Here is a 25,055-nt window from a genome sequence, read left to right on the forward strand (position 1 = left end):
GACATTTTTATGTAGTATTTTATTTTAGATAACTTAAAGAAATTACAAAAATGCTCACAATTTTTTTCCACAACACAGAATAAACAGCATATATATACATGTGGTCCAGTGCAGGGTCTTGCTTCTTTTTCAGTACTCAGCAATAAATATAACGTGGATATTCAGACAGTTTGGTTTCATTTACAGTACAACATTGGTATCTCGATGTTCATCCTCCATATGGTTGGTGGTGGAACGCTTTTTCAGGATTGTGTTAAACTATGTCTGCAGAGGCTGAAGATGACTTAGTTGGCTTCGACGAATGACTGGTAGAGAGACATGAGCTGGGACTGGAGGTCCTGAGCGTAGGGGTCCAGTTTCTCTCTCAGGTCCTCAGCATAGGGAGCCACAATTTGCTTCACCAGACTGGCTCTCTGGGTCAGTTCTACCTGGACCTTCTCGGTCATGGGGGCTACGCTTTTCTGGAACGCTTCCAGGTGCCGGTCAACCTTTTGCTTCAGGTCATCTGTATAGGGCCCCAGTTGAGCCTGCAAGTCCTTCACGCTCTGCTCCAGGTTGGTCTTCAGCTCTTCGCTCTTTTGAATCAAAGTGGACCTCAGCGCCTCAGAGTCCAGCGAGTCTGCGTAGGGAGCCAGCTCCTGCTTGAGCTGCTCAACTCTCTGCTGGATCTGGGCCTTCATGTTCTCTGTGTAGGGCTCCAGTTTGCCTCTGACGGAGCTGAGCTCTTGAGTCAGCACGCTTTTCAGCATGTCAGCCTCTGTGGTGATCTTGTTCATCAGGTCCTTGGCTGCGGGGGAAAGTTGCTGCTGCAGGGTCACAGCATACTTGCTGGCTAAGTCAGCACTCTCTGTCAAGCGGGCACTAGATGACCAAAACAAAACAAAATGACTGTCAGGATATCTACGATTGTGTAACATGCTGCAGAATATAAGCCTCCCCCCTCCAACTGTCCCTCACGCAACTTACTTAACTTCCTGTCCAATTGGTGAGCTCCTAATCATCTCCAGAGTATCATCAGCTGTTTGTGTGGCCTTGGCAATGTAGTCCCAGAAAGCATCAGTCAACACTTCTAACTTTGGCTTTGGAGCATCAGCATAGAAGAGGTTGGCATTGCAGCCTTCCAAAATAAAGATGTCAATAAAGGTTATTTTCAGACCTAATTTATTTTATTACTATTTATTTATTTGTTGTTATTGTTATCAGTCCTTGTTTATTTTATTCTTACTCTTTGAATTTCTGTGTTTAAATAAGAGCATCTTACCAGAGAGCACTGCAGCGATTAGCAACACAAACACCTTCATGACTTCAACCTGCTGAAAGACATTAATATTTAATAAGCAATTCCTACTAATAAGGCGACATCAACACTTTTAGATTTTTCTGTAAATATGTAGTCTGAAGCGCAGTGCTTGTCTCACCTGCTTTGGGGCGTGTGTATCTTTCAGGGCTTACCGTGTTAGTAACTGTGTCTCAGTGTTGCTTTCGTGTATATATATAGAAGTCAGATGACTGTTGTAGTCAAGAGCCCAAAGTCCAGGAGTCCCTGCCATGCTGTCACAACAGCTCTTTTTCCTATATCTGTTGTTTTTTTAAAGATATATTTTCACTGAATAGCTGAATGATGGAAAATATATACAGAAAAATCTGTTTTAATTTTCAGTAGTGTCACTTCCTCCCTAAACTGTTTGCAGAAAGCTTTAAAAGTGTCCAGCTTTTAAGGTGTCAACATAGTCCTGCACTACCAGTCACTAGATAACTTAAGATGACCCTGTTAGACTTCTGGACTTTGTCTTCAGGTCAAGCTTCACGAATTAAGCGCTATCAAGATGGATCCACTTAAATTGTTCATTTCTTAATTTTAGCCACTTGAATCCATGGTGGATATTTTCTAAATGGAATTAAGTTTTCACTAAATATTAAAGAATTTTATCTCATTTAAGGGTTTTCTTTTATTTATTCAGGAGGTACCTGTTGGACATTTCTATTTGGAATGGTTTTATGAGTTGACTACTAAAGGAGATATTTTTAAATGAGTGTCAGGGAAATACAAAGCAGTCCAGGACAGCTTTGTCCCAAAAATATTTAGGTTAGTGCCCTGCTGGAACATAATGCTCCGCCCCAGTTTTATGTCTTCTGTAGCCTCTAGCAAGATTTCCTCTCAGTTTCCTCCTTTAGCTTTCTTGACAAAACTATGTGATCTTACAAGGTGTTATAAGTAAAAATTTTATTTACTTGTCAGATCTAAACAGCTTCTCTGTCCATGTTAGACAAAAAGCTAATTTTCGGTCTCACCTGACGAGAGTATTTCTTCCACATGTTAGCTGTGCATCCTACATAGCTCATTACAAACTGCAAACTGGACTTGTTTGGCTTTATTTCAACAATGGCTCTCTTCTCTCCACAAATCTGAGAGCACAGATTTGTGGAGAGCACAGCTGATGATTGATTCTTCTAATTGTGTTTTAAATCAGTGTATGGATTTCTTGGCTGATCGCCATATCTTGGTTGGTTTGCAGCTGTGATATATTCTTTCCATTCTTGGATGACATCTTGAACTGTGCTATGGGATATATTAAACTCTCTGGATACTGTTTTTGAGATAGAGTCAAAAAGTACTTCCATTTGTGGAAAAGAAGAGGAGATGATGGAGGAGTATAAATAACTTGTTTTTCACCTGGGTGAAGACTCAACAGTAGACGTGTTTCCATTGATCAATTGGAATCACAAAAATAAATTTCTTAATGGCAATAAATTAAAAAAAATAAAATAAAATTTTTTGCTAAAAAGTGTTTGTGTGTGGATGAGGTGGTTTTTCGGCTGTATAACAATTATGTGTATTTTTCAAAACTTAAATGAAAACACTTTTTTTTGCATCACACAATGTGATCAACAACTGGTTGTTACTATGGGCAGAAGAGATGAAGAAGACAACAGGAAGTGGCAGGAGGATGATGGCGATGCATATTTTTTAACAACTTATCTCATGGACAAACGTATTCACACGTGATTTCAATTGTGTTACTCTTTTAATGAAAACACCACAATTACAAATTGTGATTTTCTACTCTTAGCAGAATATCGACAAAGTTTTGCGCACATATGTAATGGGAACACCACTAATGATGCCGTCTACAAGAAAGTACAGAAAAAACTCCTCAAAGAAGCTTCAGTCCACTTCCTTTTGCTTCAAAATAATGTGCTACTTCTCATTGGTTTCTTGCATAAAACCCCAATGAAAGATAAAATGCACTCAAGTTTCTTGTAGCAATTTTACAACACATTAGAAAGTTCAAGGGACAGGTGCACTTTTACTACTTTTAACACTATAAATGGCCTAATATTGTTCTTTGAGTGAAAGATTCATAAATCAAGAAAACTCTAAAATGTGTTTATGAGAATTGACCTCTGACACATCTAACTGAAGCAGAAGCTACTTTGTCCCTCAGAGGCTGACGATGCCTGAATGTACTAACCTTTGGTCAGACAGATATGCAAGACTGCTGAACATTGGCATGACACAAAAGCAACAACTATTAATTACCCTGAAAGTTGTTGGCATAATATAAAGATTATAGAAATATACTGTATGTCTGCTTAAAGTTGGAATTCAGTGACAGTAATGTTGTGGATTCTGTCTGTAGTAAAGAGCTGAAGGTTTTCAGATGAGCATAAGGTCAAATAGAGTTAACACTATGGATTTAGCTTCACTGCACTGTAATCATGAAGCACAAACACATTTTTAGGCAATAACAGTGTAATCTTGATTTTACATTGATCATTTCCTCTTAAAGTGGTAATTGTACAGGATCAAACCAATACTTAAATGACATTTCTGGGACAGAAGGGGTCTGTACTTACTTGTTACATAGATTGTCTGCTACAAAATATCAGCAGGGAAAGAAGGGTGAGGCAAGGTGACAGCAAAGCACTACCTCTTGGACTTTGGGATCATTACTGTCCGAATTCACTATATAAGCTGCAGAGCTTCATTACTTCGACACCAGCACAATTGAGCGGATTTACAGACACTCTTGTAAACTCAGGTAAGAAGAAGAAATGGAGGAAGCTCTTTTCATCTAAGCTTACTGAAGGAAAATGCTTTTGTGACTTATTTTTTTTTCTTGTTGTAGCTTCAAAGAGCCATGAAGGTCCTTGCTGTGCTCGTCCTGGCCGTTTTCACCGGTAAGTAAGCTGGGGGCAAATCAAAATGAACCTTAAAGTCTTGTTAATGACTGAATTGTATCTTCAGACAACTGCCGTAGTTTCAAGTTATCCTTCTATCCGTCCAACAGGCTGCAATGCCAACCTCTTCTACGCTGACGCTCCCAAGCCACAGCTGGAGGTAATGACTGATGCTTTCTGGGACTATGTCGGCAAAGCCACCCAGACAGCTGATGACACCCTTCAGATGATCAGAAAGTCCCAGTTTGGCCAGGATATCAGGTATGACATACACCATCACATGAAGCATGGTTTTTATTTAGATTTTGCAGAGTGTAAACTCACTGTCTCCTGTCGCTTTGTTCAGTTCCCGTCTCACCGACGGCGCTGAAGCAGCCAGCCAGTATGCAGTCACCCTGCAGGAGCAGCTCCCACCCAGAGCCCAGGAACTGATCACCAGAGTCACCCAAGAGGCAGAAGATCTGAGAGATCGCTTGAACACCGACCTGAACAACGCCCGGGAGAAGCTGGAGCCCTACACTGAGAACCTGAAGGTCCAGATCAGAGAGAGAGTGGAGCAGCTCAAGCAGGAGCTGGCCCCCTACACCGAGAGTTTGGATACTGAGACCCTGAGGACCACCGTCATCCAGAAAAGCGAGGAGCTGAAGGCTCAGCTGGAGCAGAGTGTGCAGGAGCTGCAGACTCACCTGGGGCCCTACACCGACGACCTGAAGCAGAAGGTTGACCAGCACCTGGAAGACTTCAAGCAGAGAGTCGCTCCCGTGACCGAGAGAGTCCAGGATCACCTCACACAGAGAGCCCAGCAGGTGAAGGAAATCGCTGCCCCATACGTAGACAACCTGAGGGAGAGGCTGGACCCCTATGCCCAGGACCTCCAGACTCGTCTCACCTCCCTCTATGAATCCTACATCAAGGCCAACTAAGTCAAACTCCAGCTGACTCTGAACCAAAAGAAACTGCATCAAATAAAACAGAATTTTCTCCCGGATGCCACAAACATGGCAGTACAACTTTAATTTACCTGTTTTGGAAAAGCTACAGTTGTTAGTTCATGTAATAGTGTCAAAAAGGTGATACATAACAAATGCATGTTGGTCTGTGACCACAAGGTGTCCGCTCCCTAATTTATGAAAATAAAACAAAAGCAAAAGAAATTTGAGATCCTTGTGTATTTTTTTTATGAAATGGGTTGAAGTGTAAAATTTCTTTGTAATATTTTATTTTCCAGCCTACAAATACAGAATATGTTTAAAGGTTACAAGAAACAAACAAAATTAAAACAACAGCAACTGTTGCCTTTATAAACAAGCAAAAAACACATATTCTGTAAAAATTATGCATAAAGGTGAGATTTTACAGGAATTACACCTTTTTTCAAGATCAGCTGCTAATGCTTAGGGTTTTATGGGAAATTAAAGGTAAAGAAAACCTTTATATTTAATCTTACATATTGCTGTTTATTTAATTATTATGTTCCATTATAGGGAAGGGTTTTAAAAGAACATAAATGTGTGATGAGGTTTAGACTGTAAAGTGTCTTATTGCAGACAACTCTTCCTAATTACTAGTAGTTTTCCTGTCAATATGAGCTGTGGATTAGTACTGCTCCTCCAAAGTTACCATGGTCCTTTTGCCAATACTTTTTGTCAGAGTTTTGCAAATAGTTATCTCATGAATAAGTTTACCTCTCTACTCTAGGCTGGAGACAAGGTGAGGTGGACCATGCTATTCTTGGAGAAACCGGTTTGAGCTGGTTCAGAGACCCCTCTACTCCTCATCTTTAAGCTTCTGTTTTATGACTGACCCCCAGCCCGCTTTCAATACAACCAGGCTGCTGCAGGGGGACAAGTTGGAGTTGTCCTGAGGCACAACTGAGACTCTCCCCTTTTGCAAAGGCTGAAGTGATACTACTCTGTGTGGTTCTTTATATGTACAGGTTAAAATGCTCAATACTTTTGCCAGGCACTGTAGGTGCTGCAGTGGCAGATATATAGATTTCATGCAAAATATATTTTTTATCAAAACCTTTTTTATCATTAGAGAATCTGTAATTAAAGCAGGGTAAGGAGAATGAGGTCTTAGCATAAAATAAAGTGTTTTCAAACTGAAGTATTCAGTTTAGTCAGTGATACTTTGAATCCTTAAATAAAACCTGCTTTAACACCTAGACATTTTTAAAATTTAATAAAATAACAAAACAGCTTGTCTTTAACACTAGACATCGATGATAAGTAAAGACATTAATGAATACTGAGAAAGAATTGAGTAACACGTCTTTTCTATGTTCCATTTACAAAAGCTCCCCCAACACCCTTCTCCACGCCCTCGTATGATTCTCTTGTGGGTACTGTGGAGGGCATGTTCAAATTTGTTTTCACCTGCAAGTTTGGATGTTCATAAACACATCCTGATCCTTCCTTGTTTTTTTGTTCTAAATCACTTCTCTTTTCGTGCCTCCAAACCTTTCAGCAAGATTACTCCCACGGTGACTTACCCAGTGGCAAACAACATTCCTCTGTTCTGCCCCCAGCTGCTACAAGACCGAAAAACACTGTTAACCCTCCACAGACTAAACAAGAAATAAGACAATACGTTTTAACTCAAATAACACTTGTTTGGAAACCCAGGTTATGGGGTTTTCATTTCAGCCAATTTTAGGCAGCACTGACATTCCATATAAGTATTTTTAAGAGGCTCGTTTAGGTTGAAAACCTAACAAGGGGACACACGGTTGGGTTCTGGGTCACACACATTAATGTCACAACTGCATGGATAGAGTAAGCATGTGGAAGAAAGTACTTTGTTAAAATGAGACCAAAATCAATGTTTTTTCTTATATTTTAAACATAATGTTTGTTGGAAATCTAACTGCAAAGCTTTGTGAACACGCCAAGCTTATGGCATCATGTTGTGTGAACACTTTTCTCCAGCAGGGACAAGAAGCCGGTTAAAGTTGATGGGAAGAAGGATGTAGCTAAATGGATGGCAAAGAAATTCTTTGGCTACAACAGATCAAAGCATATTCATGTGTTTGAATGTCCCAATCAAAGTTCAGACCAGATCCAATCAAGAATGTTCTGCAAGGCTTTTAAATTAATGTTTGCAGATGTTCATCTTCTAATTTGACTTAACTTGACCTATTTTGCAAAGAATGTGTAAAAAAATTGTGTGCAAAGTTGGTAGATAGAGAAAGCCCAAAAGACTTGCTATAACTGCACTTAATAACTCAAGTTTTTATTTCTAAAAATGTTTAAAAAATCATAATTTTCCTTTTGTTTTATAATTATGTGCTGATTTGAGTTGGTCTATCAAATAAGACAACAAGTAAAATAAAGTTGCAGGTTTTAATGACATAAAATGAAAAGAAATTAAGAGATATGAATTTGTTGCAAAAAAAAGAAATGGGATTAGCTAACGCACACAACTGTATTTCCTTACTTTTAATGTTTCTTTTTTGAATAGTAGAAACAAAGGATGCAAATAATTCCCACTTTTTATCCCTATATTTTTCAGAACAATTCATATATATTTTAAAAGGGACAGAAAACATTTTATAGATACCTTAGCACTAACTTACAGAAACATTTTCCCTCGTCTTGCACCAAGATGCATATCCAAATAAATGCAACCTTTCACACATTATATGGTGTTTTTCCACTTCAGTCTTGTTGATTACATATTCTTCCTGACATTAGCTGAGCTCATGTCAGGAGGAATATGACAATGACAAACTCAACAATTCCTAAGATTTCCTTCTACTCCCATCAGCTGATACCTCTGAGTCAGAATCAGATGGTAAGAAGTTTTTTGAGTTCATTTTTGCCATATCAAACAAAGTGTGTGCAGCTTTCTGTGCAGAAAACAAAACATGTTTGTCTACATTACAGTGAACATGTGCTTCTAATTAACCTGTAATAACATTACTAACACATCCAAACAAGTTCCCTTTTGTTCAGTGATTAAAATCCCATCAGCCAAAAACCACATTCATCGGGGTTACATTCATTCAGTGCTCTGCCTGCCGACCCCTGACATCAGACATTTGGTGTTTTCCTGGAGCAAAAGAAGAAGCATCTGCAGATTGGATGACTCTGTCAGATTTTCACTGTATTACCTCATATGTCTTCTTGAATCTGTCCCTTTCACTTCCCTTTATGTACTGCCTTTTGTCCTGAAAGCCCCTGAAAAACAAAACTGAGCAGTCAACCCTAAATGATCTGCCTGAGTAAACTCTGACTTCTTTGTGTGTTGTGTGCTAGAGGTAGCACATTCCATCTACACAATACAGGCACCATTTTTATTAGATTTTTTTGTGTTGAAGCAGGTTTTGACTGTAAGAACGTTTCTCAGAAAACACTGTTTTTTTCTGGTGCTGTTGTTACCACATTTAATGTGTTCAAAAGAGATTAAAAACAAGATTTTTTTCAATGTGTTCCCTTTTTGGAATAGATTGGTTATCATCATGATTTCTGTGTGACACAACTCCTCATTCCAAACCCTCATTAATCACTATTGTGTTGGAACATTAGGATCAAAGAGCTTTAGCTATGTTTGCTGTTATCACATTCAAGGAAAGTAAATAAGTTTTGTCATTAGAATACAGTCAGGCCGGGTGTGCTGTGGAGGCACAGGGGTTAAGCACAACCCACATATGGAGGCCTTAGTCCTCGACGTGGCTGTCGCAGGTTCAATTCCCGGCCTGGCAACCTTTGCTGCATGTCTTCCCTTTCTCTCATTTCCTGTTAATTAACTATCAAATGAAGTCCACTAGAGCCAATAAAACCTCTTTTAAAAAAAGATACAGTCAGGCAATTTATTACACTTTTAACCAATCAATAGATAGTTACAGTGACGTCACTCGGTTATCACACGGTCCTGTTACCGTGACCTCACACCAATTACATGCACAACATATTTAAACTTTGTTCCTATGTAAATTGGATGTCTGTGAAAATAACACTAAACAGAAACTTAAAAATCTAACAACAAAGCGGTCAAGTTCTAAAGGGCAAAGATGTTTAAACGTGGCCACATACGCAGTCTGGGTTCCACAGACACAAAACCATTTATAGCTTCTCTGATTATGAAGTTATGACTGCAAAGCACCACAGATTAATTTGGTTTCTCTTTCAAATTGTGTAACAGATCACTTCAGCTACGCATTAAAGATTTAATTCTTGTTTATGGATTTTGAGTCTTTTCTTGTATCTGGCAGCAAAAGCAACAACAATGTTCTAAGGCTCTAATTAGAGCGATAAAATAATAGACTTGTCTGACTGAAAGACCAAGCATGTCTATAATCAAAGTAGCAACACAGTCCATGACACATTTGTGCAGCAACACAAATATTTACTGCTTAGCTAGTTGTAATAAGCACTTTCTTTTAACCACAAACCTCATTTTACTTTGCAATTTACTTTTCTCCTACACTCTCTGACGTAAAGCCAATTTTGTAGCATTTATTTTATTCCACGGCATCCACACTTAATGTTCCCTTATTTACTCATTTTAATCCTTTTTTTGTACAGTGGGATTTCCATCCCACAAGCCTACACATGCACATCATGCCATCAGGACATCCTATTTGTTTGAGAATCACATATCTACTGTTTGAAACATGAGACTGGCATAAAAAAGGGAGCTATTTGTGATGGAGATGGTTTTGTAATCTCTTTGTGGCGATAAATGCTAATGCAGGTCATTTGAATGAAAATGTGGATGTGAAAAGCTGCTTAACATCCTGGTGTTAGACGATGCTTTTGGTTGAGAACTGATTTGTCAACAGAGTAAGAAAACCCAGTTAACAAAAACCTGCAATAAAGAGCAGCAAAGAAAGTGTTCAGACTGACTTTCTGGTTAAATGCAGAGACATACAAATATAAAATAAATAAATCATGTTTGTGCAAAACAAGAAAAAAAAAACAACTCTTAGATATTTTTTAAACTTAGATCACTCTGTTTATTCAACTCATAAATGCCAAAAAGCTGTAGCTTTGTCCTTTTTTCAGCTTCTCATCTTTTTTACATTTCACATGACAACTACATTACGATTTATTTGACTAAATTATTCACTGTACAATAAATGCAGCTAATAACATTTCACTTCACCTGTAAATATGTAAGTAATTATACACAAATGTTTGTTTGCTGTTTGATTTACTACTCTTAGACAATGCATTTCAAATGTCTATCTCATTAGTCTAACTTGTGTTTATTCATATTATTCCAAAATACTAAATAAAATAAAAAGGGCAATTTCTAGTCTCTGGGAGATTTCTGGAAGATCCCCCCCCCCCACACACACACACACACATCCAGCTCTGGTTGCGCCCCTGATTTCTAAACCTTTACAATCATTCGTGTTATATGTTACTGTAACAAAATAATGTACCTTCTGGGATTAATACAGTGTCTCTCGATGTACTCTAATCTAATGAATTAACGCCTTGTCGATTTTATGAGGACAAAATGCGACGCAGAAAATTCTGCTGCAGATAGTAGGAATCATCGCGCTGCAGGTTTTAACTTTCACCTTGTTGCTTTCGTGTCAGAGCCACGCAGCGCGGTCAGCGCCTCTAACCAGCCTTGCAAACTGCTGAGAACTTCGGACGCAGTGTCGGTGGTGGCACGTTGCGTGCAAGGACACGCGGATCTGTGCAGACAAATCACCATCACGCCATGAACGCACGCGCGAGCGAGAGCGTGAGCAATCACTCACCCCATCAACCTCCCCATCCTCCTCCTCCTCTCACCCCACCCGTTTCACGCGGAACAGCAGCGGCACCCTGGGACTATAAAAACCCTCCGCCACAATCCTGGGAGCACGAAGGAAGCTCAACCTCTCAGGTGAGTGATGCAAGGAAGAAATAAAATAAAATAAAATAATAATTTTAAAAAAACTTAAATGGCTGTTCGCCTTGATCTGATTCTGAATTGTTGAATTTAGCTGCTGCTTTTTGCAATTTCTGAATACTTTTTGTTTATATTCCAGGTGTATCTTTCTGTTCAGCAACCATGAAGGCTGTAGCTCTGATCCTCGCTCTGGCAGTCATCACTGGTAGGTTTTGAGTTGCTTTGCCACACAACATATGTTGCAACATTTTTTTTTCTAATTATTAATGCTTTGTGTTTATGTCCACTGTAGGCTGCAATGGCCGTGTCGTGCGACAGGCTGAGACCTCTTTGACCCGCGTGGAGAACAGTGTGGAACGATTCCTGCAGTACATCACAGACCTGAACCAACAAGCCGATGGAGTCCTGGAGAACCTCAAAGTCCCTGAGCTCAGCAAGGAGTTGGAGTGAGTGATGTCTTCTGATTGCATGTTCTTCTCTGCTTTGGGACCACAGTAGTCTGATGTTTGGTCTGATTTCTCCAGAACTCTCATCACTGACACCATGAGTGAGCTTACAACATACAGAGATGGCATCCAGAGCAGGCTGGCCACCTACACTGCAGGTTCCCCAGATCAGATCCCTGAGGATCTCCAGCTTCTGGCTAACAGACTGCAGAAAGACATGACAGATGCCAAGGAGCGCAGCACTGAGTACCTGAATGAGCTCAAGACCATGGTTGAGCAGAACACAGATGATGTCCGCGGCCGCATCACCGCCTACACAACAAAGCTGAGGAAGCGCCTGACCAAAGACACTGAAGACATCAGAGAGTAAGTTGGGTTTTGGCAATCTGTCTGAATCAAGCTTTCATTTCTGTGTAACCTAAACGTCCCCCCTTTTTTTTTCTCTCCCTAAGCACCGTGTCCACCTACATGAGTGAGATCCAGTCCCGCACCAACCAGAACCTAGATACCGTGAAGGAGAACGTTGAGCCCTACATCGAGCAGGCCAGAGATTCCGCCGCTCAGAAGCTGAAGGACATCTCCACCATCCTGGAGACCCAGGCTGAGACCATCAGGACCCAGCTGGAAAGCAGCATGAAGGAGCTGAGCACCTCCATGGACAGCAAGCTGGAGGAGCTAACGGAGCTGCTCTCCCCATACGCCACCCAGGTCCGCGAGCACCTTGACAATGTCATGCAGAAGGTCAAGGAGACTGCCACTAAATAAAGAAAAGTGGTTATTAAGGTTGTAAATGATTGGTGGTACCAGAGGAAGGAATGAAGATGAAAGTTACTGATGATGTTTTGCTCTTATGTTCAGGGGTTTAAACAGAGGGAAGGTAGATCATCTCCTTTCTTTATTTTCTTTACACTCCCTTTATGCAAGTATTTCAGTCAACAACAGTATATCTTTCAGAAAACAACAAATATATTTTTTCTGTTTTGCTTTTTCTACTTTACTACTGTTTATCCTCATTAGTTTTTCCCGATTTTTTTTTTTTTTTTTACATTTTGTTGCTGGGTTTAGATGCAACACACAAAACTGTCTTTCATTTCAATACATGCACTGAATAAAAGATGGATTCATATACAGCAAGGTATCTGCTAATTCCTTTGCACATGGGCAGAACTGTTAAAATCTAACTTCATATTGTCTGTTAGTTCTTGCTGTACTTCATAGAAGAGTGGACAATAAACTGACTTCATGCATAGCTGACAGTCTTTTTGCAACAACTTTCTACGGAAGCATTCTTTGTTGTTTTTTCATGATGTAAGCCCACAATGCTGCTCTCTGTCAATGTAACCTCCAAGTTTGAGTAAATAAAGAATTCAGAAAAGATGTTTTCACTTGCATGGCTTGTTTCTCTCATCAAACATTTAAGACTGATGTATTATTTAAAATGACATAGATCCAGTTACACGCTCACCTCAGAGGGGTGTCAAATGACCTTTTCACTTTCAAAGTATTTTGACTATAAAACAAGGCAACCTCAACTGTTTGTTTTCTCAGTTTGTGGCGATTGCATTAACTTTAACACAATCAAACAAAGCCTTTTTTTCTGGGTGAATGTCTCATTTTAGAGTTCAATGAGGACCTTCCAAAAAACGAACTACCACATTTTAGCCAACCTCTTGCTTAACATTTACTGCATGAGAGAAGGATACATGATATATATTGCCATCCTGACATGAAATACAAGAATAAAGCCCAAAATGAAGGCTTTTCTTCTCTGCTGTTTCTGCATCTAATCACAAATCAATTGTATTTGCACTAAATGCCACCCCTGCATCCTCAAGCCCACTTTTTTGTGTCCAGTTCAGACTTGTTCATATTTGCTTGCAGATTCCTTTCTCTTGATCCCAGCAGGTATTTGGGAACAAGCTGTGCCATTTACAGTGACATTGTACCAGTTCCAGCTTTATCTGCACGTATGCAGGTTTGGACAGATGTGCCACTCAGATCAACAAACACACAGACCTCATGCATGCTCTCATTCATTTTTGGGATGAGATCGATGGCTGCATGTCATGCCATTTCACATTTCCGTTAAGTTTCTGTGCCTGAACATGATCATTTGTTACATAAGAGGATGTGTTGAAAAAGTCTTGCCACATATTCAAGCCTATTCACTGGTTTCTGCTGTGCTGAATGCCTATAACATCAAAATAAGCATTTGCACCTGCTGAGTTTGATAACCTCTTTATGTCCGTCAAACTCAGCAGGACTTTTCCTTTGAAGTTCAGAGCAGAGACCAGTAGGGGACACCATTCACCCCCTTCACTGACCAACATCCGTCCTCTGACCCCCCTGTGTACGGATCCGTGCTGCACAAACTTGCAGCTGTGTTTTCTTAGTTGGAGAGTTAGATAAACTATATGCCTCATGAAAAAAAGATGTGAAAATGAGACTTCATGAAAGGGAAATACTTGATTTAAACAATATTTGATTTATAAGACTGAAATGAATGCATTGTGTCTGAGTTTTGCAGAAATTTCCAAACATGGTTTCAACAAATTGTCTTAAAATATCTAGAGTGGGCATTTACATTTTCTAGCAGACAGTTTTCATGTTTTTGCATATATTTGGACCCTTTTATTATGACACTCCTTAGAAAATAAAAACTGAGTTCCTTTTCAAATTTGTTTAAATAATAAACAGTTTATAAGTGTGTAGTTTAACCTCAGTGTAAGGGTGTTTTCACACCTGATAGTTAGGTACGCTACCAAGTGTGAAAACTATTAGGACAAGATTGAGGACCAAAATTGCAATATTTGTTTCATTTTCAGCAGGTACCATTCACCTTCACCTGCACTGTGTCAAACGAACCAAACCCTTTGAAAAACATGAGCATTGTCTGAAGAAGACATTGAGCTATAATTTCTTCTTCATAAAATGCAAAATTAAATATGAAATGGCGTCAGAAAATAGCAATTGTAACATTTCTCTTTTGTAGTTGGTAAAAGACCATGACCCATTTCTTCTGCTAACACTAGACTTACCTGCTTGTTTTCATCTTTCATCCACTTCCTGTTTTTGAAGCTGTCTCTGGGCCCCTTAGCATTCACATATGCATTCAAATCACAAGAGTTCACTTCAACCAAATTGAGAAGTAGGCTTACCAGAGTTAGCTTTTTTAAAATCTGCATTAGCTGCATAAACAAACTGGAGTTAAATTAAAGCAGACTAAACATGGCTGGTGTGAATGCACCATAAATCTGTTCTGTGAAACCCCCAGAGACCAAAGAACACAGCAAATGAGTGAAGGATGAAGTTGTTGAGGAATTTGAAACATGGATAGTTTGTAAAACAGAAATAATACTAAACACTGGACATCTCACAGAGCATTGTAACATCTATCACCCAAAATGTATGGTACCACTGCAACACAAGACAAGATCTGGTGGAAGAATCTATTTGCAGGGCAGCTTTTACACACACTAGCCTTGATAACTCTGCAGTAGGGCCAGAGTTCTCTGGTTCAGGTTGGAGGCCCTAGCAACATGATTTTCAGCTTATTGTGCAAGAGTGGTGAGATTGTTGAAATGTTGCAAAAAGCTTAAACAAACATGGAGAAGGAAGTACTTTGGCCAGAAGGGACACATTTAAACCTTTAGGTCCAAACACATCATCTGATGTGAGGAGGAAAACTAAAACCATCATCTAAAACACTCCAAAATGAACCATCTTGTGTCAGTGTAGTGGAGACACTTTTCATCATGAGAGACAAGGAAGCTGGTGAAATAATGGGAAGTTAAATGCAGGGCAACTAAAAAATCTGTTAGAGGTTGTGAAAGACTTGAAGCAGGGCACAGGTTCATTCTCCAGATGGACAGTGACTCGGGACATGCAGCAACAGCGACAAGGGGAATGGTTCAGATCAAATCATATCAATATATTAGAATTGTCAGACAAAATTTTAATTGAGATTCTAACCTAAAAATTGATGGTGAATCCAATATGACTGAGATCAGTTTGTATAGATTGCAAGAAGAAGTTGTATTTACAATAAAAGGTTGTTCTTAAAAAAAAAATCAATTTAACACTTTTTATATTTTTATCAAAAGTTTTGAAACCAGTCATCTTCTGCTTTGCAATAATGTACTCATTTTTGTGTATCAGATAAAAATACTGCCTGAAAATATTATTGACATTGACAAAGTGTGAAAAGTTTCAAATTTCAGAATACTTTTGCGGGATGCTTTTGTGAATAGTATCCTATTTACAAAATAGGATATTTTTGTAAATAGGATACAAACCTTTTGTTGTTCAGAACTTCAAAAGTTATGTGTGCTGTTACACAAGAAAAAGTTGTATTTGTTCTATATCAAAATTAATAAGGGGAACTGCTGATATAACACTACAAACGTTTGGCAGATTTAAAAAAGTGGATATTTTTCATAGATTCTTCTAAGAAAAATCATTTCACAACATCATGAAAAACATGTTTACAGTTTCTTTCTGTGTGAAGGGGCACTTTGTTCAAAGTGAAAGAATGACTAACACAATGAGCAGCTGTTTATCACTCATGAAATAACTCTCTTTAGGGAAGCTGTGTTTATTTTCTGGCAGAGTGAAACTTCAAGAGTAAGCTGCCAGTTGTTTTGAGGATTACTCATGAAAGGTAAAAACAGGAAAACCACAATTGGTCTGCTTGTTCAGCACTTCTGCTCGGTCTGTTCCTATAGGGTGTCTGCATTTTGAGAACTGCCCAGCAACAATCCGGGAAAAAAAACAGCAAAAAATAAGCAGGTGGTAACTAGCCCATGACTGCTAGTAACCTCTCCTTAATCATCCCCATGGTGAAATCTCTTTCTTCACTTCATTTTTCAGTGCTCTCTAGTGCTGGCACACTACAATGGTCTCCACGGGGGCCTGGGCAAAACACAAAAACAGGCTCGTTATTGCAAATTAGAAGCATGGTAGACATCCACTTTAACACCCAATGCCTCCTACAATTATTCAAGAGGGGCTCATATGCACGCAAGGTCAGGACCCATACTTTAACCTAATTGGCCTCTTCTGAACAAAAGACGAGAATTGGGGGGTTTCAAGACCCTAACCGTAATGCTAATGCCTAAATTGTGGGCTTTTTATCATAACAATAGGACTGTCTGGTTGCAGTGATTAACAATAGATCGACCATTGTCGCCTAAGTCAAGATTGTCCATTTGATTTGCCATGTAAGATAAAAAGCTTTAATTGTGGGTTACTGCAGTGCGTTGACTGTGCGTCTCTTTGCCGTCACAAGCTGGCTGGAAGAATCAGCCACGTGGTTCTGTCTTGGTCATTTCCTTTTTTAAATAAAGGAAGGTGTACACAAACCAGACAGTGAGTGTTGCATTGACATATCTAATTCGAGAGGCAAATGAAAAAATAACAAAGCAACAAAAAATGGGTTCTGGGTCATCTTGCCCCTTCACCAATTAATAAGCCCATTTCATAGATATACATAACAATTTAGACACTTCCAACTTCATAAACGTGAGAGAAAGTTTGTATTCATATACTAAATTAAACATTTTCATACATTATGGAGATAAATGGCCATACAAAATACCCAATCACAAGTAATTTTATTTAGCTGTATAGTATTATCATTTCATGTAATCTGTACATTTGATATAGTTTAATTTGCTGGATTTTTGTATAGATGCTTCTTGAAAAGGATAATTTCACAAACACAAGCCTAAAGATTGATCACAAAATTGCCAAATGTACCAAAAGCAAGTACTAAATGCATTCTGAACTAATTTGTTTATGGTGCAGTTCAGTTTTTACTGCATGACGTCACCACACACAGGTCTACCACAGCAACTACAACACCTTTTGTATGGATGCCAGCCTTTCTAAATGTTTTGATGTTTGTAATGAAAGAACAAATACTAAGTTAGTTTCAAAATAACTATTTTTACTTGGACATCACCCTAGAACCTTTGAGTTCATACTTAACTTTTTGTCGATTGCAATTTGCATGTGTAAAACAAACTTTTCTCAGCTCTATCACAGGGACCCATGTCCTCTTATATTGAGCTGTGGGTCTAAACAATCTCTCATATTAAAAAGAATCACTCTTGGAATCAGCATAGTGCTTTTAGGTTGTCAGTTTGAAGGTGCACAAAAGGCACAAACAGTGGGATCGTGTAATATAACACAAACTATTAAAGTCTAGTTACCTTCCAACATAGTATTATCAAGTCATTACATGGAGTTTTTTTGACACAGAATTAACTCTTGGCCAACTATCCAGGTCCAAAGTAGCTTACACATAGCTCATGTCTGTATTTCTGTCAGCTGTGAACTCTGCTGTCTGTCTATATCACCTCCCTTCTTATCTGTTCAAACCACTTTTTTGCTGAAGGTTCAGATGAGAATTTTACTCCCATTTCTTCTCATTTTTCCCTTAATCACAAGACATTATTTGAGAATTATGCTCACCATTTCATCAATATGCACCAGTTGTGCAACCTTTTACTTACAGTAGGCCTGTTTCATCAGTGAGCTTCTTTAATGCAATTAGATGAGTGCAGATCAATGAAATGGGCAGGGATTCCTCAAGGCCGTCACGCCTACGTGTTGACCTAAATCTGGTGTTTTGCATAACACTGCTGAAGCGGGAAAGGGTTATAAAAAGCAGGGACACTCTGACCATCCAAGACACACCATTTTTTTTCTGCACAGAGACGGAAAAGAGGTATGCTTTACACTTTATCACTTAAAAAATAACGTTTTTGTAACTTTGTGCTGAACAAACAATAAGTAAATAAGGCAAGGAAAAAAAACAACTAAATAATGAATCTTTTGTTTTTTGGAAAATGCTGCACTTCTTTGAAAGCTAAACTTTAATTGTGTATTAAATAAAGTTCTTGCAGGAGAAAAACAATCTATTTTAATGTTTTTCAAAGAACATCTGTGCTTGCAATTTAATGCAAATTCATAACATGACTCTTCTGCTTTCTATCCTTAGGAAAAAAGTCAAGATGAGACTGTATCTTGCAGCTGCCGTGCTGTTGCTGGCTCTCGTTGCATACACAGGTCCTTAGTGTTTTCATACAGAAAAGTCTTGCATGTTTCTTTCTGCTATCATCTTGTATGAAGATTCTTATTGTCCTTGTTTTTTTCACTGACTTTCAGAGGCTCAGGATGACTCACTGGCAGAACGGTTCTCAAACTTTGGGGATCAGATCACAGAGTTCAGCAAGAACGTAGCTGAAAAAGCCAAGACCCATTTTGACACCATTACAACCAGTGAATTTGCAGAGAACACCAGGTAGACCAATACACATAAAATGCATGTAAGTTCTTTCTTGTTAAGTGCATGACTCAAATTTCATTTTGAACCTTCACAGGAATTGGTTCACAGAGCAGTTCCAGAAGATTAAGAACAAGGTAAATGAAATGGCTCAATGAACTGGTGGTCCAGTCAATGACCTGCCCTCTGTTCCCAACGCCCACGCTGACAGATGACTTGCTTCTACACCATCTCAAGGCTGAAGTCACGTTGCTCAACAAAATGGATGAAACTAACCTATTTCTGCCAATTTTTAGCCTGTAATCTTTCTTTGGGAAAACTGTGTGAAAGTGCAATAAAATACATGGAATGGCATAAAATGTTCTGTTATATCATTATATTTCTGTATAAATAAAAGGAGAACTTCTAAACAAACAACAAGGCCCTTGTAGATTTTGTTTCTTCACATTTAACTCAATGATTAAGAGCAGACAGAACAAACTGAGCTATCCAAGACGCCTGATAACAAAAGTTCAGATAATGTCAGTAGACAAATGACACTTTGAACTAAAATAAGCAGATTGGTTGCTTCTGCATTGCTGCAGAGAAATATAAAAAAGGACACATTTAAAGAGTTTAGTTTTAAAAAACCTAGTTCTAAGATGAGAAAGAGACAAATATAAAAACATTTAATAAGATGATAAGAAACAGTGACCAAATATTTTCTCCCGGAGCTGAAGATTTTGCTGATAATTGCTCAGTGTGAATTCTCCGGAGGAATAACAACATTTCTGAATTTGTGAAAGAAAGCCACATTCTAATTCTGGCATTCTGATGTCCATCTGCATTTTGCTATTGGCCACTGGAAAATAAGCAAATACAAATGTAATTTTTTAAACTACATGTAAAACAATATAAGTCCGAACACCCAGAGTATAACATCCTCACCATGCAATGCATTTTTTCAGCAGTACAACAGCATAGTCAAAGATCATGGGTAGATGGCTTGGGGAGAAGGATGGCTGGGGGAGGCACCTTCCAGTAACTACCCTCATCATACAGACAAAGTTACAACTGAATAGTTTAGACCAATAATTGTGGTTCTCAGGATTCACTGTCCTGCATGTTTCAGGTGTTTCCTTGCTGCAGTGAATAACATAGTAATGCAGTAATTAATGGCATGCTGAGGAGGTAATACAGTTATTTGAATCAGGTGTGATAGAGCACAAAGACATTCAAAACCCACTGGATCCTTAGGACCAAGACTGGAAACCACTGGTTGAGACTAAGGCCTCGCTGTGTGTTACAGTCTAAATTTAATTGAAAATATGTATCACCAAGATGGTGCTTCAAATCTAGTAATAAATAATGCACAACATACTGCCATATCAAACACCTCTGATATCAAACATATCTAATAGATAACGGTTTATTTCTGTTGGTTGTAAGGACCAAAGGGCAAACGCCAACATGGTAGCCTTTTGGGCATTTCATAATGCCCCTGGTATAAAGTCACTGTTTATGATGTGTTAATAATTCACCAGTTATCCAGGTTCAATGAAATCTTTTTCGCTGAAGAGAACAGTGACAGAGGTCAGTCGCTTGTACACAAAGGCATAAGCTAATACATTTCTAGTTTTATCCAGCATCTCTCTTACCTGATCTGAAGGGATGCTGGGCCTAATGATGGAGTTCCAGGTGAAAGGGTTTAAAATTCTTAATTGTGCTAGATGGCTGAGATACTAGATTTTTAAGTATTCTGGTCTACTAGAAAATAAAGTTTCAGACAGAATTGCTTCCATTTAGAACAAGTGAGGTGAAAAGCCCATGTATCTACTAAAAACTCAAATCAATATGAGGTGGACTCTGGCCTTTGACCGATCTTTTTGTACCCGTCTTCACTAAAACACGTATCTCTTCTTTGGAGACTTTGCCTGGTTTGTACACATTTCAGCACTTCCCAAATGGGGTGAGATATGCAAGCCAAAGGGTGCATCGACATCTAACGTAGGCCCTAAAGAAGATGGCAGCAGTTCAGAACCCGTAAATTTACAAAAGAAACATTTTGCAAATCTTTGCTGACACAACAATCTGCAATGTAATATAACTACACTAAATTAACACAAAATGTGATACTTGAAAGATTAAACTAGATGGTTCCAAAAGTATTTTGAGTTTTAAGCTTTTTAAATCCCAAGAACTGGCAGCTACTTCAAATGTCTTTGCATTGCACGTGTTTGTAGTCTTTGTTTTTATGAGGGAACAAACATTAGGAGTCAGACTGGAAAAATAAACCCACTCACTGGAACAGGTTCAGACATGTTGCTTTGCTGTCACTCTGTGATTTGGCAATAAAATATTGAAGCACAGAAAAAAAGAAAACAAGCACAGGATCAATGATCGTGCGGTAAGGACCAATGTTCACAGTCTTGCACCAACCTAAATCAAATACAGCAGCCTGATAAGATTTGATTCGCTTAATTTCTCTGTTGATGAAACATGGGGAAAATGGTAAAAACTGTTTTTTTTTTTCTAATTGTGTTAGTAGCTAAGTAAGACATGTAAAACCTTATTTTGTTGTTGAACCAGTCAGTAAAAGTTACTGTGATGTTCTGATGGTTTTAGCAGAAGACAAACTGACTGCTGGATATGTTTCTCTTTTTTTTCAGCACTTGCTACTTCAGACAATCTTCCTTCTCTTGTTTCTTCTGCAAGGTACAACTTGAAAAATAAATCACACAAAATTGTCATTATCAAGGTTTTTCATTTATGACATTGAGTTTGAGTTAATTTACTTCACTTGAATTGATTCACCTGCAGCATGGCAGCCAACTTCGGCACAGACAACTGCCCCTGATCAACCAGACTCCAGAGGAATACTGGAGAGGCTAGCAGACAGAGCTGGGTGATTTATTGATGTTTTTGCTTGTTTTAATTTGTGGAGGAAATCTGAAGCACTTTACTCACAGAAGAATATAAATCCTATTTTTGAGTGGTTCAGTTTAAGTCACAGTGGCTTGAAAAGATCATATATTTCATTACAGATTTCTTCTGCTTTTGTCACTCTTAAATGAATCACAGCTGATTCATATTTAAGAGTGGGTGGAGGGTGTTACATAGAACCAAGTTGCTTGCAATGTTTTTATCTTTGCATAAATAAAATTTTTACTTGAGTAGTCTTTTATATTCACTCATTTCATCTTTGTCCAATATCAGTTTCTTTAAGTGTGACAAAAAAAAATGGAAGAAGTGTTTAAGAAAAATAAACAAAAAAATCTTTGGTGTTTTGACAAAGTATTAAATAATCTTTACTGGTATATTTCTGTGTGGATTTAAAAATTTACATTTTGATCTGTGTACAGGCAAGCCAAAGCTAAAATCCAGTCCATTGGAGAGACTGTGTTTGGCTTCGCTAGTGCTTATTATGAAGATCACATCCAACCAGTGGCTGGAGGTTATGTTGAGTGGGCCTCTAAAGTAAGAAGTTCGCTGTGGGAGAAGTTTCAGAAAGCCTCCGACAACTACATGCCACCTACTCATCAAGCACCTGAAAATTAGAAAAACAGAAAAAAATAATTGCTTTATTATCAGTTTTTACTTTCACTACTTTACTTTCAATTTCCTGCTGGTCTCCCAACTGTTGATGACTGTAAGGAATGATGGCATTATTAAATAAAACTTAATTAAAACAACTTTGCCTCTTAAGTGAATTCTATTGTGGAAAATTGGAGAAAGTGGTGAATTTAAATGACTTAATGGGATTTTATTTGACCTAAATGATACATAATTGTGAAGCAGAAGGAAATGATACACAATTTTAACAAAAAAAAAAAGCAATACAATTTCATTAATTTTTTTCTATTCCAAAATAAAAGCAAGTGCAGACTGCAAAAATAAGTCCACTTCTGTGCAATTTCATTTCAGCATAAATTACTTGGACTCAAAATATAATGTCAAAGCAACAAAGTAGTGTCTAAAGAAGAGTGGCAGACTTAGCATAACTGATGGAGAGAACTGAAACTTTGAGTTACTGAATCTCAGCCAGGGAAGTAACTTAGAGAGTTCCTGTAACACAGAAAGGGACAAAACCCCTACTTTTGGCTGCTTTAAGATTCTACTGAAATAAAAAACAAAAAAACAAAAGAAAAACTTACTTTCTGCAAGATACTGACTGCACACAGCTGCCCTATTAAACCATACTTAAAAACATAAAAACATTTTAAGGAATCCATTTATTTGCTAATAGATGGTGAGTGATTGAGTCTTACTCAGATGGCCATCCAAATGCTAGAAAGGATGCACAAAGAGGTAAAAAAAAATAATCATGGACACACCACATATCACCTTCCAAGCTGTTTGTTTTAAATTAACAGGTTCAAAGGTGAGGTCTTGGGGTTCAACACAATTTGTCCAGACAGGTCAGGAATGACAGACCACTTTTACTCCAATCTTACCGAACCGACAGACTTGCTGACTGGAAAATGCTGATCTAATCAGCATTATCTTCTTTCACTGAAGGTAATGGGCCAATTTAAAGATTTCTCCTTGTTTTTTTCCACAAAGCACCGTCTTTTTTCTATTTTTTTTTCCACAAAGCACCGTCTTTTTTCTATTTTTTTCGACAAAGCACCGTCTTTTTTCTAAAGACACAATTTCTTCAATATCAGCAGCGCTCCCTTTGCATCTTACCATCTGAATGCAGATAAACCTACATCTCAGAAACATTGCACAACCACAATTCCAGATGCACCCCGGATGGCCATGTACACTGGACTTTGTAGGTGGATGCCTTTGAGTGTGTGTGTGTGTTTGCGTGAGCGGATACAAGTGTGTGTGTAATATCACCAGATGACGTTTGTTTGCAGTCCCCCCTATATCATCTCGTCCAGATGTGTGCTGGGGTTTACAGACAACTCGCCTCCAGAGAAGACTGTCACGTCTTGGATCTGTACATCCAGCAACCACAGTAGGTGCTCAGCTCTTGTTAATGAGCATAACTCTCACTTCTTTGAAGCATATTTCCCTTTTGTACAAAAGAAGTGAGCAAAACTTTTCAGAAAATATATTTGTATCTTTCTATTTGTTTAAAGGTTTGTTTTCCTTTTGCCTCTCTCGTTTCAGAGATGAACACAAAATTGATCCTCGCACTTGTCTTCGCTCTTCAGGGTAAGGCAACATGCAAACTACATCTGAATAATTATGCATGAAGTAGATGAAAAGTAAAACCTAATGATCAAAGAACTACAAATGTTCCCTGATATTGCTGTAGCATGCTGAAAACGTTGCTTTGCAAGATTTATACACAGAAACATTGAAACGTTTCTTTGAAAAATGTGGGATTTACTTCTTTTATTCATTGTCAAATCATAGTTCAACTCTTTTTGCTTTATTTTAGTCTCCATGAGCCTGAGTGAGGTTCCTGCACCAAGCCAGGAACTTGTAGACAAGTATGAGAACATGAAAGCTACTTTCTACAGGAGACTGGTCAATGCTTATGGCAAGCTGCATGGTGCCGTTGGAGAGACTGACCAGGCACAGACCACCAGGGAGTTCATCGAGTCTCTGAGAGACAAGCCTGAACTGCAAGCAATTGCCAAAGTTGCAAGGTCAGTGGTCTCTAAGAGTTTCCATTTGAAGAAGGCATTGATGTTGAATTGTTCTTGTGCTTAGTTCAACCATTATTCCTTGTTAAAAATCAGAAGCATCTGTCAATTTTTGCTGACAACACCAAATAAAGGTTTTTCTATGTGACATGTTTCAAAAAGTACACTTTTTTTTATCTTCCTGCAGTGGTCTGGGCGCAGAAGCAGCTCCAGTGGTGGACAGGGCTCGCTCATCTCTGCTCGGTTTGTACGAACAATACCTGCGTCCCCATGTCGGAAACAGCTTGAGCGAAGCCATCGACCAGATCAAGGTCTACCTGGATCAATACATGCCCGCTGAGTAAAACAATAACAATAATAATAATTCAAAAAGAACCAGCTAAAGCGGAAGTGCGTGTCAGATGCCTGTAATAGATGATAGCTGATAGAATTCCACCGGTTTAGCCAGAGAGGAGCAATACTCAATGCAAACACGATTCTTTTGCCTGTTTTTAAATCAATGTCTTTGCCAGATCATGCAGAGTTACAAGCATGGCAAACATGTCACCATGTGCGCAAGTTCTGCATGTATAGTACTATATGTTTGATACACTAACAGTGTCTGTGTGACTGTGTACGTATGTGCGTGCGTGTTCAATAAAACGTACTGAAAACTATGAAACGTGTCCAGAAATCCCTTCATTAAAGAATCACTTGAACAGAAAC

General features: G+C 38.5%; 5 protein-coding genes across 8 annotated transcripts; 4 read left to right on the forward strand and 1 right to left on the reverse strand.

The window, feature by feature from the left end:
- LOC114141612 (apolipoprotein A-I-like) lies at positions 1–1,503 on the reverse strand. 2 transcript variants are annotated; one of them, XM_028012254.1, is made up of 4 exons: positions 1,419–1,503; positions 1,262–1,310; positions 967–1,117; positions 1–861 (listed from the first exon to the last, which is right to left on the reverse strand). In XM_028012254.1, exons 2-4 carry the CDS (start codon positions 1,299–1,301, stop codon positions 285–287), a joined length of 768 nt encoding a protein of 255 aa, XP_027868055.1. In that variant the 5' UTR covers positions 1,302–1,310; positions 1,419–1,503; the 3' UTR covers positions 1–284. The 2 variants fall into 2 exon arrangements, with proteins under 2 accessions (XP_027868055.1, XP_027868054.1); XM_028012253.1 differs by having other exon boundaries at positions 1,262–1,313; positions 1,419–1,495.
- On the forward strand, positions 331–25,011 carry apoa2 (apolipoprotein A-II). 3 transcript variants are annotated; one of them, XM_028012258.1, is made up of 6 exons: positions 331–335; positions 13,335–13,343; positions 23,718–23,786; positions 23,869–23,913; positions 24,143–24,353; positions 24,538–25,011. In XM_028012258.1, the coding sequence occupies exons 3-6, from the start codon at positions 23,735–23,737 to the stop codon at positions 24,692–24,694; spliced, it is 465 nt and encodes a 154-aa protein (XP_027868059.1). In that variant the 5' UTR covers positions 331–335; positions 13,335–13,343; positions 23,718–23,734; the 3' UTR covers positions 24,695–25,011. The 3 variants fall into 3 exon arrangements, with proteins under 3 accessions (XP_027868059.1, XP_027868057.1, XP_027868058.1); XM_028012256.1 differs by lacking the exons at positions 331–335; positions 13,335–13,343 and adding an exon at positions 23,488–23,524 and having other exon boundaries at positions 23,613–23,786; XM_028012257.1 differs by lacking the exons at positions 331–335; positions 13,335–13,343; positions 23,718–23,786 and adding an exon at positions 23,581–23,713.
- Positions 3,943–5,341, forward strand: LOC114141611 (apolipoprotein A-I-like). Its single transcript, XM_028012252.1, has 4 exons — positions 3,943–4,043; positions 4,131–4,182; positions 4,293–4,443; positions 4,529–5,341. Exons 2-4 carry the CDS (start codon positions 4,143–4,145, stop codon positions 5,103–5,105), a joined length of 768 nt encoding a protein of 255 aa, XP_027868053.1. The 5' UTR covers positions 3,943–4,043; positions 4,131–4,142; the 3' UTR covers positions 5,106–5,341.
- On the forward strand, positions 10,910–12,858 carry apoeb (apolipoprotein Eb). The gene is made up of 5 exons (XM_028012251.1): positions 10,910–11,028; positions 11,174–11,239; positions 11,327–11,480; positions 11,559–11,846; positions 11,933–12,858. Exons 2-5 carry the CDS (start codon positions 11,197–11,199, stop codon positions 12,243–12,245), a joined length of 798 nt encoding a protein of 265 aa, XP_027868052.1. The 5' UTR covers positions 10,910–11,028; positions 11,174–11,196; the 3' UTR covers positions 12,246–12,858.
- Positions 18,041–19,188, forward strand: apoc1 (apolipoprotein C-I). Its single transcript, XM_028012259.1, has 4 exons — positions 18,041–18,210; positions 18,484–18,551; positions 18,651–18,786; positions 18,866–19,188. Exons 1-4 carry the CDS (start codon positions 18,056–18,058, stop codon positions 18,924–18,926), a joined length of 420 nt encoding a protein of 139 aa, XP_027868060.1. The 5' UTR covers positions 18,041–18,055; the 3' UTR covers positions 18,927–19,188.
- Positions 25,012–25,055: the final 44 nt, after the last annotated feature.

This window comes from Xiphophorus couchianus, chromosome 3 (assembly GCF_001444195.1).
Source record: "Xiphophorus couchianus chromosome 3, X_couchianus-1.0, whole genome shotgun sequence".
Lineage (NCBI taxonomy): Eukaryota > Metazoa > Chordata > Actinopteri > Cyprinodontiformes > Poeciliidae > Xiphophorus > Xiphophorus couchianus.